The sequence below is a fragment of the Humulus lupulus genome, chromosome 1 (assembly GCF_963169125.1).
Source record: "Humulus lupulus chromosome 1, drHumLupu1.1, whole genome shotgun sequence".
Taxonomy (NCBI): domain Eukaryota; kingdom Viridiplantae; phylum Streptophyta; class Magnoliopsida; order Rosales; family Cannabaceae; genus Humulus; species Humulus lupulus.
This window is the reverse complement of record NC_084793.1, coordinates 38659444-38680587: the sequence shown is the minus strand read 5'-3', so window position 1 is coordinate 38680587 and position 21144 is coordinate 38659444. Positions and strand designations below refer to the sequence as shown.

General features: G+C 33.5%; 2 protein-coding genes across 10 annotated transcripts; one reads left to right on the top strand and one right to left on the bottom strand.

Moving 5' to 3' along the window:
* Positions 1–1578: 1578 nt before the first annotated feature.
* On the top strand, positions 1579–5868 carry LOC133791451 (protein indeterminate-domain 12). Its single transcript, XM_062229381.1, has 3 exons — positions 1579–2908; positions 3013–3409; positions 4816–5868. Exons 1-3 carry the CDS (start codon positions 2662–2664, stop codon positions 5702–5704), a joined length of 1533 nt encoding a protein of 510 aa, XP_062085365.1. The 5' UTR covers positions 1579–2661; the 3' UTR covers positions 5705–5868.
* A 3067-nt stretch (positions 5869–8935) lies between these two features.
* On the bottom strand, positions 8936–17316 carry LOC133791430 (uncharacterized). 9 transcript variants are annotated; one of them, XR_009874172.1, is made up of 9 exons: positions 17126–17313; positions 16930–17007; positions 16620–16793; positions 16316–16388; positions 14077–14158; positions 13765–13988; positions 12629–12933; positions 10435–10544; positions 8936–9144 (listed from the first exon to the last, which is right to left on the bottom strand). XR_009874172.1 is itself a non-coding variant. In XM_062229361.1 (6 exons), the coding sequence occupies exons 1-5, from the start codon at positions 17165–17167 to the stop codon at positions 13963–13965; spliced, it is 306 nt and encodes a 101-aa protein (XP_062085345.1). In that variant the 5' UTR covers positions 17168–17316; the 3' UTR covers positions 12428–12933; positions 13765–13962. The 9 variants fall into 9 exon arrangements, 1 of the variants encoding a protein (XP_062085345.1); XR_009874171.1 differs by lacking the exon at positions 8936–9144 and having other exon boundaries at positions 10204–10544; XR_009874173.1 differs by lacking the exons at positions 8936–9144; positions 10435–10544 and having other exon boundaries at positions 12428–12933; positions 16691–16793.
* Positions 17317–21144: the final 3828 nt, after the last annotated feature.

Sequence of the window (21144 nt, the reverse complement as noted above, 5' to 3'; positions counted from 1 at the left end):
TTGTAAGAGTGAAAGGGCAGATGCATATATATATATATATATATATATATGTCGACGAGAAACGTAGATAGTGTATTGATTTTGGGGTGAATGTACTCCGAATCTGCTTGCCATAATAAAGGTGATTGAAATCAAGTATAGTGAAGAATATACATAAATCTCATCTTATCCAAAAAGAAAGGAATAATAGAGATAAAAATGAAAATCTCATTCAAAAAGCCCTTGCAGTATGTATATTCAAAAGATTATTAAATTATATAGGTAGCTAGCTATTAGCTAGAGATGAAAAGAGAACCCACATTGGATTCCCAAAAGGATTTCATTCACATACATTGTTCATTATTAGAATTTTTTATGGCATCATATTCATATGTATAGCCCACCAAAGTTATATATGTGAAGGCATATGGGGCCTATGTCCTTACACGCCTTATGGTCTTCTGGATTGGTTTTGCATGGTTGCTACCCATTTTGTTTAGCTCACGCGGCTTTCTAAAGGGAAGGGAATATATATCTCAATAAATACATACATATATATATATATATATTAACTCCCATAGAGACAGTTTTAACCGTAAATTTTTAAGATTTTTTATCAATCTTTACTAGTTTTGAGTGAGTGAGAAGGACAAAGAGGACAATTTGTCTTCCTCTATGGCTTTCGTTTTGGGTTTGGAATAAATAAAGTTAAGAGGAAAAGGGAAAAAAAGAAGAGGCCTTCACAAGTTCCCTCTTGAGTGGGGTTTGCTTGAGCACTTTTACTGTGCACTAGGAGATGTAAGAGAATATACATATAACAACACACAAAAAAAGAGACCAAAAGGTAGGGCAAAACCTCAACTGTAGGATAATTAATGATAAAGACAGAGATCAATTGAGTTAAAATAAAACCTTTTAAGTAAAGGAGGGTAATTGTAGTTTTAGTCAAAATATAAGAAATGACAAAATTTTGTAGGAGATCGAAAAAAATTGTTATTATATATGATAATAAAAATTAGAATATATATGGTTTACTTTTCATCAGTCAGATCTGTGCTAACTAGCTTTCTTGCTAATATAACTCTATTATTATCCATTAATATATATATATATATATATTTATACATATATACATCTTTTGCATGTAAAGATAGATACGGAAGGGTCCCGAGAAAGAATTGAAAAAAAAAATGAACAAAGGTAATAATAAAAGTAAAGTACATATATAAATGCAGTTCACATAATTGTTTTTGTTTATAATAATGTTTACAGTAGTACTATGTGGTTTGAGTCAATCAATAGATATCAATCATGTATATATTTGTATAGCTATAGTGGGGTTTTTATAAAAAAAGGTTGGCAATATAAGGTCGGTCCATATAATAATAATAATCTCTCTGCCTTTTTTTTACCACCCCAACAAGCTTTTTAAGCTTCTCAAACTAATAAGCCCTATATTATATAAATTGTAGCTATATAGAATAGCTCCTTTTAATATATCATTCCATTCAAATCAAGGGCCTTTTAGAGTTTGGGTGTTTTATTACAGGAGCAAAAGGAAAAGACAGAAAGTGGCAACGTCAGAATTCAAAAGAAAAATAATCAGTAAATATTAAAATCAAATTAATATAGCAAAAAAAAAATTGTCGAAATATCAAGAAGTAGGGTTTGGGATTCTTCCTCGTCTTTGCTTGTGCTGGCTTCCTCTTCCACCTCTTTCTCTCTCTGCCATTCACAGAATTCTTATAACTTTATTTTTTTTTCTCTATATATATTTTCTGAACTCTTTCTTTGTCTGCCACTGTATGTAATCATATCACCCTCTGTACTGTAATATTTTTTTCCTCTCTATCTATATATATATATATATATGTGCACATAAATAGATAAAAGGATAGGGTTATTGGGTAGTCAAGAGGTAACCCAGCTGAGCCTTCAAGAGAAAACACTCCAGAGAGAGAGAGAGAGAGAGCAAATAAACCATATCTGATTATCTGTTCTTTCCATGTTGGATTGCTTGGATGAGTGAGATGATAGTTTGTTTTTGTATTATGTCCTTGAATATTTGAGATGAGTTTTAAAGGAAAGAAAGAGAAAGAGAAAAGAGAATAGAGAAGAGATATATAGATGTATAAACGGTGATCTAGTTGTACATAGTTGTGTTGCAGAGATGTTCAGACAAGCAATATCCATGGCCTAGATAGCGACTTTGGAGAATAACCCATCATCATCATCTCTTCACGAGATTTCTTTTCTTTCAATTATATATTTGCTTTTACCACCCAATAGACGAAACCTTTCTGTGGCTCTATATATCTATATATGTAAAACATATGATGTGTCTTTAGCTCTCTGCCATCTGATCATCATGATGATCTTTCATATATAAATAATCCTTGTTTGGTTTGTTGAGTAGTCCAAATTAAGCTCCGATTGTTTGTGTCTTCCGCTGGTTTTTTTTTTTTTCTTTCTGAGTGGTGTGAAAAGTGGGGCAATAGTACTTGAAGAAAAAAGGGCTTAAAGCTGCGAGAGAGAAAACAAGATATATATACATATCTTATACAACAAACAAAGAGATATCAGAGTACTTTGCTAGCTTTACTCTCAGGTCCATTTTTTTTCTTTTCTAATTTTATAATATAGTGATTTGTTTTTCTCTGTTGGAGTTTTCTTCCAAGGGCAATGTTTTCAGTAGCCATGTCTAATTCTACTTCTAATTTGTCTGAGGAAGCTAGTGTTTCTTCTGGTACTAGAGTCCATGATTTTGGGGGAATATTCATTAATAATAATAATAATCCACTAGTTACACACTTTTCTGATCATAATAATAATAGTAGTACTAATAATAATAATATTATTATTATTAATGATCCACACGATCAGCAACTACAGAAAGTCAAGAAGAAAAGAAGCCTCCCTGGACACCCAGGTACTGATATCTTCATGGTAATTAATTTTTTTTTTTGGAATATTATATATTGTTATTTAATTGAATTCTGACCTCATATATATGGTACTTACTTACTATACTAGACCCAGATGCTGAAGTGATTGCATTATCTCCAAGGACTCTTCTAGCCACAAATAGATTTGTGTGTGAGATATGCAACAAAGGGTTTCAGAGAGACCAAAACCTTCAGCTCCACAGAAGAGGCCATAACCTTCCATGGAAGCTTAAACAAAGGAGCAGCAAAGAGATAAAGAAGAGAGCATATGTTTGCCCTGAGCCCACGTGTGTTCATCACCACCCTTCAAGGGCTCTTGGAGATCTAACGGGCATAAAGAAACACTATTGTAGAAAACATGGAGAGAAGAAGTGGAAGTGTGAAAAATGCTCAAAGATCTATGCTGTTCAATCTGATTGGAAGGCTCACTCTAAAACCTGTGGTACCAGAGAGTATAGATGTGACTGTGGAACCCTTTTCTCCAGGTACATTAAAATACCCCCAAAAAAACAAACTAATAATTAATTATTTTATCATATACCCTTTTGATCAATATTAATTTCTCATCTCTCTCCATCTTAATTTTTTAACAACAAAATTAAAAGTGGTCTTTTGTCAAATATGGAAATTTATATCCTTATACAGCACTGTCTTTATTATGAGGTTGTTTGTTTGGTTGTCTTGTTTTCCAGTACTTATTATTAAATTTATAAATATATATATATATATTTGTTCTTATGACCCAAGAGTGGTAAGCTGTGCATGGAATATATATTTATTTGCTCTGAAATAGACATCACTAATGCAAGTATCTGTCACAACTGCGAACATTGCAAGAGGAGGAACCGAAAGCTATATATCTCTGGAATAATATCTGAACCCTGCACCAATTTTCGTGTTTTGGAAAGAAAAATATAAAAAGAATTTAAATAATACAACTAGAAAAGAAATCATGCTTTTATTTATTTTAGTAATAGCGTCATTAATAATTATAAATGTTAATATCTCAACGTCCTCGTAGGATATTAGATCGATGTATTCAACACCATTATTCTTATACATAATAGCATGCACTCCACTGTATAGAAATTTCTTCATTACGTATACACTCAATCGAACTAATTTTAATTTTTTTTATTTATTTAAAAGAGTACTTTTCAATATCTTGACTGCAGTCTCGAAAATAATCATGGAGATCTGCTTGTCCAAGAAAAAGTTAAAGAATGGCTAATTACTTTTGGGTTTCATGTATGTAGTTGAGAAAACCAGCCCGTGACACAAATATTTTTTTAAAAAAATATTATTTATAAGTTTTGTTGTAAAATAGTGTAGAAGAATGTCATTATTTACATGCAGAGCGCACAGAAACTCTCTGAATTTTCATCATCATTGTGAAAACTGATAACATCTGAAAAATATATCTGATGATATGGTGAGCTTTAAAATTTCCATTTCCCAGCCTCCTAATCCATCTCTAGCTAGGTTTCGCATGGATATTGTAAATTAGTGTGTTCCATGCACGAGTTCCCACTCTCTGGTCAGTAGTACATTGCTGACCAATATTGTTTCATTCAATTTACCAAAATTCCCAATTGGCAATTCCTTTATGACATTATCCATACATCCCATCTCCATTGCTTTAATTTGCATGTATGTATACATACATATTTTCCTCTCTCTCTTCTAATTATGACTTTTTTTATTTTACCAACAATTTTTCATGTCACTACTTTTTTTATGGTAATAAGCTATCGATCGATATGCTTCTTTTGATCCATGCATCTCACATGCAGGACTTTCAAGTGATCTTTATTACAGATATTTATTATATATATATACATGTGTATATCGATCATTAAATTCAGTAATAAATATGTTGTTGTTTATACAGGAAGGATAGCTTCATAACCCACAGAGCCTTCTGTGATGCTTTAGCCGAAGAAAGCGCAAGACTCTCAGCCGCAGCGGTGGCGGCAGCGGCGGCGGCGGCGGCAGCAAACCCAATCCAACCACTCTTCCCTCTCTCTACAATAACTCACAACTACACAAACCAACCTCCTCAGCCCATTCACATTTGGGACACACCTCAGCAAAACCCTAACCCTAGCTCCACTCAACCACGTCCACTGCTCCACATGATCAAGCCTGAAACTCACCACTTCCCCACACCGCCGCCGCATTCGCAGCCGCCGTTGATGATTTTCCAAGACTCTACAGCGCAGCAGCCGGAGCCCCAAAAGGGCTTGATTGGCTCACCCTTCCAGGCCTTCCACGTCAGCTCACAGATGGCCTCCTCCAACGCGGCCACGTCAGCACACCTATCGGCCACTGCGCTGCTCCAGAAGGCTGCCACAGTCGGGGCCGTGGCGTCTGGGGCGCACTGCCAGGGCCAAGGTCACGATCAGTCAGTGGGTCACGTGACTGAGTTCGGGAGGGTGATGAGTCGCCATCCCGTGATGAACGAGTTCATCCTCGGACGTGGGTTGACGTCCGATGACCTTGCCACGTGGCGTAAAAGCGACCGGTTGACCAGGGACTTTCTTGGTTTGACTGCTGACGTCAATAATAATAATAATAGTAATAACAATATTATTGTTGGTGGTGGTGGTGGTGGTGGTGGCGAGAGTTTGGGGAACGGCTCTGCTAACGTTAAGGACATGCTAACGTACACCGGGGGCGTAGAGTTCCCGCCTTTCGATCAACGAGTTCACAGCTCACTGATGAAGCCCCAAGTTTTCGGGTTCGTGGAGGCTGCCACGCAAACCTGGGCTGATTGTTGAGTTCGAGGGGTAAAAGAGTAAATTACTACATGTCTTTGCTTAAACGACAACAACATTTGATTCCTCTATATGAAAGTTCTTAACGTTAATTATTATTGTTTGTTTTGCTAGATGACGTTATTTGCGACATTTTTTTTAATCAATTGTTATTGTTAGTCGACCTATTTTAGTTCTTGGTACTTGCTTTTTCATGTTTTTATTCTTCAGCTGCTTTTATTTATGATCTTATTAATATTTATTTATTCAATATGTGAAGACAAAAATGTGATCACGTGCAAAAATATTAACCCTCGAGAATTCTTGTCCGCTTATTATTTAACATATGATCATTTCATCATAAAATACTAGTACTTAAGACAATAATATGTGTTTCTTCTTTATATCACGGATTTTATATCACTCCCTTTTATCATAACAACCATTAATTTTCATGGAGCAAGAATATATTAATATCACCGAAGAGCAAGGAATACAAATGAAGACGGTTCCATTAATTTATGATTAATATCATGACTATTTTTTTCGAAAAAAAAGAACAAAACAAAAAAATAAAAAAGATGAAGAACAATATATGGTACGTTTTTCTTTCTGAAATCAATAATTGATGCCTTAAGGTTGAGTTACAAGTACTCGGCCCACACCTTGTCGTTATTTTCAACGGATGTATTATATGAATTTGTCATGTTCAAATAAAGCGTACCCCAAATTGATATGTATCTATCTTTTCATGTTTGATGTGTGTTCAATTTATCTAAGAGAGCAGACTGAAAACGAAACTACGTCGTATACTCTACTAATCATGTACATATTTTAAATACGCCTGTACATGAAGCTAATGATGTAGGGCTAAAGCTCAAGATCTTTTTTCTTTTTGTTACCATTAGAATTTGTATAAAAACATCGAAATGATATAAAATTTGTCATTTGGTTCCATAAAAAAAAAAAACTTACATATGCCACTTCCTTTTGAAATGAAAGTAACAAATGGGAATTTCCTATACAGGACCATTAGTACGTGTCACAAAAAATATCCCTATATATATGTAAAAAAAAGTTAACTATTATTATTTTTGGGTGTACGGTAAACTTTTCCTGTTTTCAGCAATTAGATGATTGCTAGTAATTTTTTTTTTTTTTTTTATGACAGTGTATTTTGTAGTTATATATTTAGAGTATTAATAAATTTTTCGAGAATTGTCCAATAATTTATAATACTGAAGATTTAAATTGGATACTTTCTAAATGCATAAAAAAAAAATCATCTCAGAATATTTTAAATAATTATAATATATACTGTCCGAAAATCATTCAGAATGATGTCAAAAACATGAACAGGTTGGATCGTGCACGCGTTTTTTGGGTGCACTGTATCACCCTATATACAATGAATATTACATACAGACGTAATTAGAATATATGATCTTATTTTCTGATCTTATAAATATTGCATGGCCTGGAATGTATATATAGATCTATTTCTGCATGGAATACATGTTACGCTCTACATTAATCAAATTGCTGTAAGGAAAATGGTGAATTAAGGATATTAAAAGAGCAAAACCAGCTGTGACTAATTAATGAATTTTAAAACGAAGGTTGGCGTGACATAGAAAATGCATAGATATTAAATATATAAAAAAAAATGAGGCGAGCATGTCAGTAGAAGAGGGCCATACCTTGTACTCTTGGGATTGACGTACGTGCCCTACGATGTTGACAGTGATAGTGTTTGTTTGTTTTTTTAGAAAAATAAAGGAAAATTATTTGGGTAAATAGGCCTAATTCTTTGAAATTATATTATGACTAAACCACACCACAATCCACAATCCACAGTCCACAATATATGACTCGTTATTATTATAAGTTGCCTACGCTGATTTAATTTGACCTTAGTTAACTTTCACAATTTGACTACTTTCTAACTTTGGTCTCTCTCGCTGGAAGTTTCTCCACTCTATCATCCCAAAGACTTTTTGCACACCCCCACCCACCATTTTTCTTTCTTTTCTTTTCTTTTCTTTTTTTTTTTTGGTTTTGTTTGGTTTTATAGAAATGCAAACATATATATCTTCTGTTTCAATTTATTGTATATGGATGGAGGTAATGATACAAATTGATTGATCTGTACTATTCATTATAAAACTTATCCTTTTCCTATAGAGAAAGAAAGAGACAATATATGTATGCAATGTGGAATGAATCAGAATTTATTTATACAATATTTTAGAGGAAAAAAATGAATAAGCAAAAGAAAATTCAAAAGTTAACTTAATTTCATAACAAGAATTTTAAACTATATATATTTGCATATACGTACGTATATATATATCTAGATCATGTATATATATAATAAATAAATGCCACTTAAAATATTTATTATATAAAACATTAGACATTTCAAACGCAAAACTTGTCAATTCTTTGTTTTTGACCAAGAAAAGCGTGTCACATTTTTCCACTAAAAAAAAATCGTCAAAACCAATCACAAGGACTTAGTATATTGGGATGCAAGTCCGTGAGAGTGGACATGTTAAACGTAATATGTAGCATAATGTAATATAGCTAACTAGAGAATGCCCTAGCTAGGTTTACAAAAGGCCACAGTTAAGATTAAATCAAAGTCCAAGTATAAAAAATTATGAAAACTCAAAGGGGGTGTCTAGATAGAGGTCAATATCATTGTGTCTTTATTTGTTATTTAATGAAAGAATATTGAAAGAGAAAATCATTTCCAGCTCATATGATAACCACGGGAGCATCAACTATTGAGCAAAAAGATTGGAAATTTGATAAACTCGCTTTATTTATAAATTTCCTCTTTATTTTTTTCATTCTAATTCAAGAATGAAGTTTTCCCAAGAAATTCTTTTTCTCTTCACTTTACTTTCTTTTAGATGCTAGAAATTGCATGAATTTCAAAGGGACTTGATAGAGCCTTTTTCTAAAGATAGGGTAGAGAGGCTGTAAAACTTGTTGTAAGCATGAGTAGAAAGGTAAACTGAGTTGATGGTGTATGTATTTTTGTGCTCGGTGTGGTGGTGGTCCAAGAAAATTCTAGCAATATAGTTATTAGCTAGTGAACTTAAAGAACGATAAAGAAAAAGAAAAGAAAGGAGGGAAAAAGAAAAATTAAAGACGGTAAATGTCAACGGTTATGGAAAAGATGCTCAATTGAAACTTTGAAAATAATTTGAAAACACACACAATTCTCAGTCTTCTTTTCACTTGATTACACCCTTTATCAATTTCTGTGCATATTCTCCACATACATATCTATATCGATGACTATGAAAGACAGCATTCCATAAACAGGGTTAACTTGCAAATTTGATGCCTTTTTAGCCAATAAACAATAGCATTCATTACATAATTTGAATCGCCAAAACCTTATATATATATTAAACTCTTCTCAGGTGTACAATGGATGACTTGGAGATTACCTGATTAGACAGAAATAAAAGCTGTCGATGCATTAGATTGATTGCCCACAATTGGATAACACATTTATGATGTTAAGGCTTAACTATTATGAAAGGGTTTCATCAAAATGGTTTTACCTTCTTTTCTAAATCAGCTAATATTGCCACTGCTGAAATAATGTCAATAATTTTGAAGTGGGGTGACCAAAGTTCTTTTCCCCCACACAGTATATCCACTTAAATAGAAAAAGGCCTAGGGATTAACGAAAGGAGGAGGGACTTGGGTGGTTATGGTATATCCAAGCTTTTAGAAAGTAAATACGTTAGTTGCAGGGTTAAGGTACAATATATGCCATTTGCCTATAGTAAAAAAGACACTTTTATATATATATATATATATATATATTAAACTTTGGCTGCACAACCAGACAAACTAAAAGCTTCCCTTCTATTCCCTCCTCCTTACTTTTCACAACTTACTCACATATGTCATCTTCCACCAGAGAATCTTGCCTCTCCGCAAAACTTCTTTTTGCCTCTTTTCTTTCCTTCCAGTCCTAATTATTACACAACTCCTCCTTTTCTGTGCTTTTCTCTTCTTTTTCCCATCCCTCATCTGCATATTTCCCTTCAACTCCCTTTTATTCCATATATCCCTAGAATGTTTATGCATCAGCACTTCCTAATCTGAGACTTATACGATGTTTTTGCTTCTGTCAGTTGCTTTTTTCCAATCTAATTCCATTAAGTTTAAATAAATTAAACCAATCAAGTAATAAGGTTAAAGAGACAGACATGTTTAAGGTCTTAAACCACATATGGTTTCTAGTACTATATATGCACCCCTTAAATCTTAATGTCCCTTTCATTCTAGATTTTATTAGGCGCCATGTACTATCCTATACTTGCATTATATCATTTCCTCAATTATTCGACAAAACCTATTCTGTTTGTGTCCTAAACCTCAAATGTTTTCAAATTAAACATAACAACAAATAACTGAAGAAAGCTAGTGATAAAGTATCATTATTTTCCATGACAGATATACTGAAGTTATATGTACTGTCCAACTGCAAGAAATTTCTGAGAGAATGCAGAGAATTGATCTCAAAACTGAACAGAGATTTTTTACATCTATAATTTAGATAACATAACATGTGGACATCCGACTCATACAGCATTACAGCTCTAGTCAAAATTAGCGATGATTTTAATTCTACCAAAAAAAAAAACTGATGAATATATATCACATGCAAGAATATCTTGCAAGAGAAGAAAAGGTTCTACAGTGAATATGCATCGATTTGCTACCTTAAGATTCTGGAGGGACCAATTTGCTTAAAGTAGTGTGCCAAATATTTGATCCCTGGAATTATAGACCCAACAAAATTTACTCCCAAATATTTTTCCAGCTTGAATACCTGCATCAAAAACAGACTTTAATAGCTTTTTATTCTCAAATTCAATCTGGTAAAAAATTTAGAGTTTTTTTTTTCGTGTGTGTAATGTGCATTCAATCAATTAATTACAGAATTTACTCAAAGACGACTTGGGATATCTAAATTAATAGTATTTTTTAAATGAACTTATTACATTATAATTGTAGTGAAATGCATACACATATACTGTATATACTTGTTTTGCTTAAATATACACTTACATATTTGTCGTTTTAATAATGGTAAATTACACCTTTTTGTTTTATACCAATAAGTAAAAAATGCCTAAAAATTGTTAGAATTAATTTTAATAAGAAAATAATACTATCCATTTGTTTATTTGAAATTACTTTTATATCTAACACTTGAAAATCTTAAACAATATTTTATTTAAAAAAATATTACTTTACTTTTTGAAATATTTTTTTCTAAAATTGTTAAAAGAAATTATTTAAAAAATGAAATATTTTTAAACAGTTTAAGGAATTACTTTATTTAACAAATAATTTATTTAAAATACTTTATAATTAAATTTTAATTCAAAAAGTACAATAATATTTTTTTTAAAAATTATTTTGTTTTGCTTATTAAAAAGTATAAAAATAAATAATAATGAGAGCATTATTATTTTATTAAAATTAATTTTGATTAAAAACGAGCTCGTAATTTGTACTGACTCGTCAAATGTAACATGAAATTATTGAAACTATAAAATGGAAGATTTTAAGTAAAATAGAGGGTGATAAAATCGTATATGTCCTCGAGAAGAACCTTTAGATTCTCAATCTCTAATTATGTGTTATTTATAAAAAAAAGTTGGGATAGAATTAGTAAGTTTCTAAGCTGAGTATGCCCAGAGTTTCAAAGTACCCCTTTCTGAGTAAGATTGGAGTGTTAAGTTTATTAGCTCAGTTCTTTTATAGCAAAACAATCCTTTATTATGAATAGCTTGGAATATCAGTCAACCTACAAGTTTTCAGTTACCAAGTAGCTCCCAAAATACAGAGAGCAAAAGATATAAAGTACTCAAAGGTAAAGATTGCACAGACATCCACTACGATGATCATGATGATGAAAACAAATGCTTAACAAGACAAAAATATAAAGAAACCAAATCAAAACGAATGTATCTTTAAAGAAAATTCTAAAGAGATTCTTCTTTTTTTTTTCTTTTTGGTGGGGGTAGGGGAAGGAACAAAAGAATCTAATTTGGCAAAAAGAATTGTTGGATCACAAAATTGTAATGAGATGGATTTAAAAGGAAAAAGATATAGATGTCATACTGTGAGTTATGCAAAACAAAGCACACCTAAGAGATCCAGGAGAAATAACAGATATTTTGTATGTATCAAGAATTTTAAGAACTTTAGCACCCATATGTGAAGAAACATCCAAAACCCAGATGCATGCATGTATACATTTATCAACTAATAAAACTCTATTTCAATGATGTTAAACTAGTGAAACTCTAGTTTCAAAGCTCTCTGATAGAGAAATGGTAAATACCCTACAAGCACAAGTATCAAATTTTGTTCTTTCCCATCTCTTATCGTCATGACTCATATTTGACCTCAACAAAGAAGGGGGATCTTGTTTCAGAGAAGTGGCATTTTCTAATTTTATTAGCATAGGAACTCACTCATGGACAATGTCTAATTCCCAAACAGTATAAGGGGGCTGCTCGTTCTTGATGCAATATTGGATGCTTGAAACAGATTTTACTATAGACTATAACTAAAAAAAAGGTTAAAGAGAGCTTGAATCATTAAAGCATCACAGAACACACTATTATATAAGAAAACTTATAGCCTGCAATATCTCTACATAATCAAAGATATCAAATATAGTAATTAAACTATTAAATAAATTCTCAAAACCGTGCGGTAATATTATCAAATCTGATGACAGTGTATTTAGAAACTCAACAAGCCTGCAATTGCAATCTTCAACATGAAATTGGAGTGCTATATTCGTTGAAGCTTCGAAACAAGGAGATGATTTGTAAGAAGTGACAGTCACATATAATATGAAAATACAAGCTGCAACGAGTGCACATCACTCATTACCTGGAGTGCAAATGATTCTTTCCCATTTAGAATAGCATTCATTGCAGGAAACTGGTCATAAAAGGCACCACAGAGAACCTGGTAGAACTTGTTTCTGAATTGATGACCAATAAATTGAGAGCAAAGAGATGCCTTTCCTTTGTCACTATGTATGGGAAAAATTTCCATCTGAATTATGAAAAGTAGCATTTACCGATCTTCCTCAGTGGTCAGTTGATCTAGCTCATCAAATTCACCTCAAGGACTTCTGCTATTGGTGAAAGCAAGTGAAGTATTAAAGCCTCCAGAGTTCTTGGGAGATTGTGCTGAAAAGAGATAGGCACTGAAGTAAATACTTAAGAAAGGTTCAAGAAATCAAAAACTAAATTTACCCGTGATGAAAACTAAATTTACTGCATATTGAAACTTTAGCCTCTCCGTAGTTTAATAACCTGAATTGTTATTACTAATAGGAGTTGAGCCAGAGATCCCCTTTCTACGCAATGGTTCAAGAAACCTATACTCTGATCGCATCCGAAGTATAGGCATGTTATTCTTGAACACAGTAGTCTTAGTCTAAACAGTTAACCCCACAACCATTAAAAGAACAAAAAAACAAAATAGAAGAAGACAAACAACTCCAGAACATTACTTTACCATACCAGAATTAAATTCCCAAAACGGCATCGCCAGCCAAAAGAAAATACTGCCACCTTTCCGCATTCGTTAAACATTGCTAAATAGTAAAGAAAACAAAACCTTTCTTCACTGTGTTTTTGTTCCCAAACTGTCCCACTTCAAGTATATGGGATCAATTATTTAAAAAAAGACACCTTGAAGTACAATATGTTTTCATATTTGTCCCCTCACCGAACCCTACAATCTTTGAGATGGAGACAAATCTAACACCAAATTGGTTCCCATGAGGAATCAAACCCATTCTCTCATGCATTTGAAATGTAATACTTTAACTTGTAGCCAAGATGCAAATTTAGATGTACACAGGACTTGAGCTGTATATGCGAAATAGATTGGTAATAGACACACCACCATGGCAAGAAAGACATTTTCAAGAGTACTTGGTTCAAGGTTCCACAGAATTTTAGGTACTGGGTCATCTGCTAAGCCAAAGGAATTAGTTTGCATAGCTTTCTTACCTTCAACTTCAACACTAACAGCAGAATTGCATGTTGATCCAGATTGACAAGTTCATAACTTCACCACAATCAGCAGTACTCATGTGGCCATGAAATAAAGAAACCAATCGTGAAGAGCCTGAATGGCATCTGATTCCAGATCATTCAACTTAGTTCTCTGCTCCAGCTCTCTTCCTCTCAAACCCATTTTTCTACATGCTAATCAAATTCACGGGTGCTACAATCTGACATCAAATTAAAAGAGCTTCATATTTCCAACTTTTTCTCCATGAAAAAATCAAATTAAATCTCAACATAAATTCCTAGGAATACCTGTTTCATTACCAATCAGTGCACATGTATGCCTTTTCATATTCTGTATCTCTGCAGACGACGCTTTACATAGGACTTCATTCTGTTCTAATTCAAAATGTGCAAATAAATATTTAGTAGTGCTCAATAAAAGCAGAGGTTAGCATAAATTAAGTTAAATAGCTAACAAATTGGATAAAGAAGTGAAAGATTTCATTAAAAATTTGTTAAACTTAGAGTTAGTGGAAGTAAGCCACATTTGGCCCAAGATCAGTTGTGGACATTAAGAAATTTTATGAAAACTGGAATGGGAAAAAAAAATCCACAGTAATTAGCTATCATTAAATTTTAATTACTAGAAGCAGTTTGGTAACTTCAACAAATAAATGTGAGAGACAATGTGGTAACTGGTGTCTGGTTATAATCCTAAAGCTTTTATAGGAAGCTAAGCTAATAGAATATTTTACCAATGTTTTAATTTTCAGCAAACAAAGTACGAACACTCCAATGGATATCCTTGTAAAGTCAAGGAACACTGCAGTCTAGAAATATTGTTTATCTCATGGACTCACCCCAGCATTCGGATATACTGCTAACTTAAAATAGGTTTATTCGGATAGAAATTGAGTGTGGATAGATTCATATACACTATACATATATCACTATATGAGTAAAATAAATACCTTTTACCTGTCTACTACCAATCTTTCATGTAAAGTTAGATTCAAAGAAGGAATGACATACCAAACAAATAAAAATAGCAATCAAGTTAGTATTCATTCCATTTAAAGAAATCAACCACCACCTTTTTAATATTCTTCGCAAATAATAGGCATCCATGTGTTGACATGCCCAACATAATATTGTACCCAAAGTTTTAAAAAGATTAATAGGGAACTAAGGCATTTTGCTTTAGCTCGGCAAGGCATAAGCCTCAACATTAAGAACAAAAACTTCATAAAACATCATAAAAATGATAAAACTTCACATAAATTGCATAACGAAAATCATATAATTCATGAAATTACTGGTTCTAAGTCTTAAACCATAAACTAAATTCATCAAATGTTTAAAATTAAAAAGTCTAATTTATAACATAAGAGTAGAGCTTAAAGTCTTAAATAACTTAAAAGACCAAGAAATCCTCATTTTCATGATCATGATCATTATCTTTTTTATTTTATTTTATTTTTTGCTGCATTCATGATCATTATCATCACTATTGAGATTTTCTAAAGATGGAGGCTGGAGAAAATAAGAACTCTACTACTAGCAGTTTGGGTTTATTTTGTGATATAGACAAAGTTTAAAAGCCAAAAATGGTTAAAAATACTTACAGAAAATGAAAGCCCGAATAAAAAACCCAATTATAAAGACTAAATACATTTAAAAAATCCTGAAAAACTTCATCAATGTGTGGTTTAAGCCTCAAACACCTCAGAGCCGTAAGCCTCATGAGAGGTTTAAGCCTTGACTAAACCTGCTGAGGCTTATCTTCAGAGGCATTTTTTGATAGCCTTGCCTCGAGGTGAGCCTCAGTAGTTTTTTAAAACCATGATTGTACCGCCACCAAAAGTTAACGACTATAATTAAAATCATCACTATCCACTTGGTGGAACTTACAATAAATATAAAATCATCGCAGGAAAGACTATTCAAGGAACAAAATAGAGTGAATATGAAAAATATGACCATGAAAAGAAATCACATAACAAGGATCATAGCACGTGTAGATGCACACATCAATTCAAGTTGCTCAAGATAGGGGATTCACAGTACACTCATAGAAATGAACATAAACTTAATAAACCATTGAAATGAGACCAGGATGGCAGATAATGAGCGTGAAACAAGAATAGGTAGAGGTCATGGTGACAATATTTTTTAAAGAGGACATAAGATTATAACAGGAACAAGAAGGCTCCAAATCAAATAAACAGTTCCATAGATGTGAATTAAAAGTTATCATCCTTCAGAAATGAAAAGGGCATCGTCTTCATGGAGAGTAATCTTCTGTGAGTACTCCATTAAGCATTTGGCTTGTGGATAAACTAATAAATGTGGATTTTCTATGGCAAGCAAACTGCCACAAAACCGAAAAACAGAAAAATTGGAAAAGAAAAAATAATCAAACGTTGAAGACAGCAAGAACGGATCCCTGTTTACTATCACACAGCCAATCACAGTAGATTTTTTTTTCTTGAAGTGGACGTGCGCAAGAGAAATTTAGATCCAACGAGCAATCCATAAAATATACTACCTGTGATTTGATGCCTCCCTAGATATAGGCATAGGATAAAACATGGGACTGGCAGAAGGAGGCCAAAAAAGCACTGCAAAGAACACAAGTTTCTCAATAGTAAGAAAATAATGGTTTATTATTTTCCAGAAAATAGCATAAAAGAACTTTCATAAAAATGACAAAAATAAAGTTTTCTCTTACAGATTCAGACTATGCTATCCTATGGCTTTCCAATTCAAAATTACTACTGGCACCATCAACAGAAATTTTCAAAAGTTGCTTACAGAAACCAATAAAATCGAAAAATGGTAAAGGAACTTACAAAAATACAGGTGCAGGGAAAGTAAGTTGTGAGGCTAACAAGATCCCAGAAAATGAGCTTCCAGAGCTTACAATGTCATCAACGGAAGGAACATGAAATCACCCTCTCATGGCTTCTAAGATCACCGTAGATGGACACATATTTAGATAGCATACCCCTCCACAACAAAAGGTCCTACCCGTTCATAAGTTTCCATTAAAAAAGAAAAACAATTCTAAGAGATGGGGTTCCAAATTCTCAAGTGTACTATCCCTAAGCTAAATTTAAAATAAACAAATTAAAAAATTAAAACACAGACACGCAATTTTACCAGCAAATGGTCGAGATCACAATTGGAGGGCTTCCACTTGGAGAAAGCTTCCCAGTCGTTAACGCAACCTTTAGAAACCTTCATTTTTCCATAGATAAGCGAAAGAGTGTGAGTATTACAACTGATTGAACCAAAAAAAGAAAAAAAAGTAAATATGAAATGATAAATAATTTATGTGGTGGAATCAGACACATACAGCGGGAGCATTAGAGAATTCAATCACAGAGTCGAACTCCATAGGGGAAAGAAGTAGTTCGAAGCTTCGACTCCCTGCATTCACACCACTGATGTACGGACGAACTGACTGTAGTGTTCGTTATCGTCACCTGTTTCTGCTTTCTAGCAGCACTATCAGCCAATAAAATTTGCAAGTAGAACAATATGAAAAACTTTTCTTTTTTTTTTTAACAATATATGAAAAACTTATAAAAATTAAATAATTATAAAATAAATCCCAAATAATTAAAAAAAAAACTGTACTATTAATTTTTTTTTTTTTACAAATGAACAAATGCTCTTAATTGATTAGAATAATGAAAGAGAAATTATAATATAGGACCAAAAACAATATCATCAAGAATTAATATCCTTATTTTTTAAATTATTGAGAAATGTCCTTTTACATTCTTGATTACCTAAATTGTCATTTTTAATAATTTATTTATTTATTTAAGAGCATATGACTGGTATATATATATATTAGTTTTGTTTAATTAGTTTTTTTCATCAAATTGTACATAATAGTAGTATATAATTTTGTATCATGGTATTATATATATTTGAATGGTAATATATAAATTTGTTAGGATAGTATATATATTTTTTAGTAATAATTTTGTAAGTTTTATTGGTATATTATTTTTCAACTCAGCATATGTATTTTGTGATATGATATATCATTCAACAACTCATAAAAAACGGAAAAAAATCAAAATAACTTTAAAATAAAAATTAATTTAACAAAACTAATACACATATACCATAATATTAAAATATTTATAATAAAATAATAATTTGCTAAATGACATATTTGATAATATGTAATATTAAAAAAAATAATTAGACTATTTTACTACAAAATTAAAAATATGATATTTATTTACTTTCTCACACTATTAGGAGTTATTTTGTGGGCCACATAAGCCACTTAGCGTAAGAGCCTATTTTTTTTTTAATTTATTTTAAAATTACTATAATTCTTTAGAAAGTTTTTACAAAAATGACTTATAATCCCTAAGTTTTCCTAAGACTCAAAACTCTTCGACCCTGCTGAAGAGTCGTATTACAAATATATAATAGATAACAATACTCTCATGTTCCTAAGAATATAACTATATGCATCACTCTTGCCAAGGTAGCCTGAAGGAGCATAGGTGCATCTTGAAAAGAAGAATCATGCCTATGCTCCCCGAAAACCATAAATTTGAAGAAAGTATAAGAGAGTATGAGACAAAACAGAAATGAGAGATTGCATAATGTCGAGAAGCAAGGCTTAACAATGCTCCAAAAACTGAACAACTTTCAAACTTAAATAGTGAAAAGAGAGAGGAACAAAGCATATAACACATCATCACGAGACCAACCACAAAAGAAGCAAGAATTATTACAAGGAACATGTTGAGATTGCAAGGTTGTAGCAGTAAGAATGCAATCATGACAAAGACCACAAAGTCTACCCCAATGTGGCTAATGGAAGAAAAGATGAGGAAGAAGGAATTGCATAAGCATAAATTGCTAGATGATATCAACTTTTAACCAAGTATTCCTCTAACTTCCAACAAACTCCAATGTTAAAATAAATGGATCTTTTCATATTTATGGATCGATTTTGGCCGATTACTCGTTTTGATTCTTTATTTTTATAAATTAAATCATACATTTTTTCAAAAAGTTAAAAATTCTTTATAAAAATTTTATTATATAAATATATATAATTTATGTTTTCTATAAGGATTCACATCATTATGAACCTTGTATTTTAGTCGTTTACCCATTTGGACCCTTCATTTTTTTAAGTTAATTTGTGGACCTTGTGTTTTGTCAAAAGTTAAAAATAGGAATGTAAATATAGATTATTTGAATCACGTATAATTTAGTTGATTATCCATTTGGATATTTTATTGTTAAAAACTAACATTTGGATCTCGTACTTTGTCAAAAAGTTAAAATACAAATGGATAGATTTTATTATTATTATTATATAGATATTTTTATCTATTATAATTTTGTTACACCCAGATTTCGAGCCATAAGAATTGTGATCTCGAAAGCTGGATTCGTAATGAATGGACTCGTAATGTTTGGAGCGTGTCCGCAACCTAGGCACTGAGCCTGCGAAGCAGAGACGACTTCGAAGATGGTAGCCTCGAGATCCTCACAAGCTCGAAAGACAGACATCGAAGTACGTCTGTTCTCGGGATGGCCTCGAATCAGGGGTTCCGAGCCTGACACAAGTATGAGCTCGAAGTCACATGACCTCAGGAAGATGCTATAGCTCGAAAGTCAATAAGAGACCCGGGTGAATATGGCATTGGCGATATAAGATAATAACTTTGAATATCTTAGTGAATCATCAATGAGAGACGCGGTCTACATTGATTGCTGTAAATCCCCTATAATCAAGGGATATTAATTGTTCAGTTATACGCCCCCTGATCTTCAGGGGACGTTTCCTTGTATATAGGACTGCAGGCTTTTAATGCCATTAAATTTATTTTCATATACAGAATAACTTCCCGAAATATGTGGGATAGTATTCTGAAATCTTCTCTATAAATAGAGAATTCATGCACCATTGTAAAGGACCGAATTTTTGTGATCTTGAGAGAAACTCTGGAGAATTCATTCTTAAAGAATTCCCATAATTCATCTTAAGTTTTAATAACAAAGACTCGTGGACTAAGCAGAGTTAACTGCTGAACCACGTAAAAAATCCCATTTGTGTTATCATATTTGTTTTGGCCATAACCAATTATTGTTTTCGTGCTCTTATTTCACTGTAGACGAAAAACGGCGTCAACAGTTTGGTGCTTTCATTGAGAGCCTTAAGCATTCAGTCCCTGAACAAGTTATGGCCGCTAATGATCAGAACGCTCCTGCAGAAAATTATCCGAGACGTCCTGGGAAATAGCCAATGGAAAACCCAGATGTTGAAGAGAGAAGTGGATCCTCCGATTCTCGGGGACCACCCGCACCACCAAGAGACGAGGATATATATTACAATCCTGAGCGATATGTTCCCATTGTGGAACTTGAGTACTGGCAGTTGAAACAGCAGTTGGCAGAAGCCAACAAGCGGAATGAGGATCTAGCAAGGATAGCCGCCGAGGAGCAGGTGGCTCAGCCCCCGCCTCCGCGCGAAAACCAAGCCCTTCCTCCGAGGGACGTGCATGTTCCTCCCTGCAGACCCCATGGGCGTCCACGGAAGAATGCTGCCACAAGAAGGCCGGAACAATCTCCTGCACCCGCAGATCAGTCGGCCCCCTCTAGGCCCCAGAGAAGTACCCGGGCTAGGGCCCTGGTTAATCCACCTGTGGAAGTACCTGTGGGAACTAAGAACAACCGAGCCCCTGCAGAGGCTCGGACTCAAGTCCCTGGGAGCGCACCGAATGCAACCAACCCATCTCGGGCAAACTCCGGACCATCTAGGCCGCGAAATGGGTGGCAGCCGCCGTCACCCATACGGTTCCCTGTATCACCTATAAGATATCCTTCACCCCATCGCAGGAATGCTCAACCAGTTCGAGATCAGGACGAAAGGCATGCGGGGAGGAGACAAGGAAACAGGGAAGCTTTCCAGGAGCGGAGAGGCGCCCTATCTGAAAGAAGTCAAACATCTCGGTCTCGCACGGCAGAAACGAGGCGGCATGGAAAAGACCCATCTCGAAATAACCATGCGACAAGTTTTACTAGTGATGACTCTGGAGATACCAGATCGATCAGCATGCATGATCGAGGTCGAAAGAATACTGGGAGCCGCAGGAATCGCTCCGACCTACAAGAACACTTGAATCAAAGTCGGGGTAATGTTAACCCGATAAACCTGGACCTGAGGGATCACTTGAATAGGCGTAAAGACCCCCTGCAGAGGCGCGAACCAGGAATTGTGATCGACGACAGCCAATTCCAGACAAGACCCCTCACGGACCCAGTCCAGGAAAGAATTGATCAGTTGGAAAAGGCCTTTAGGCTTTTGAAAAACGAGCAAGGTCAGGA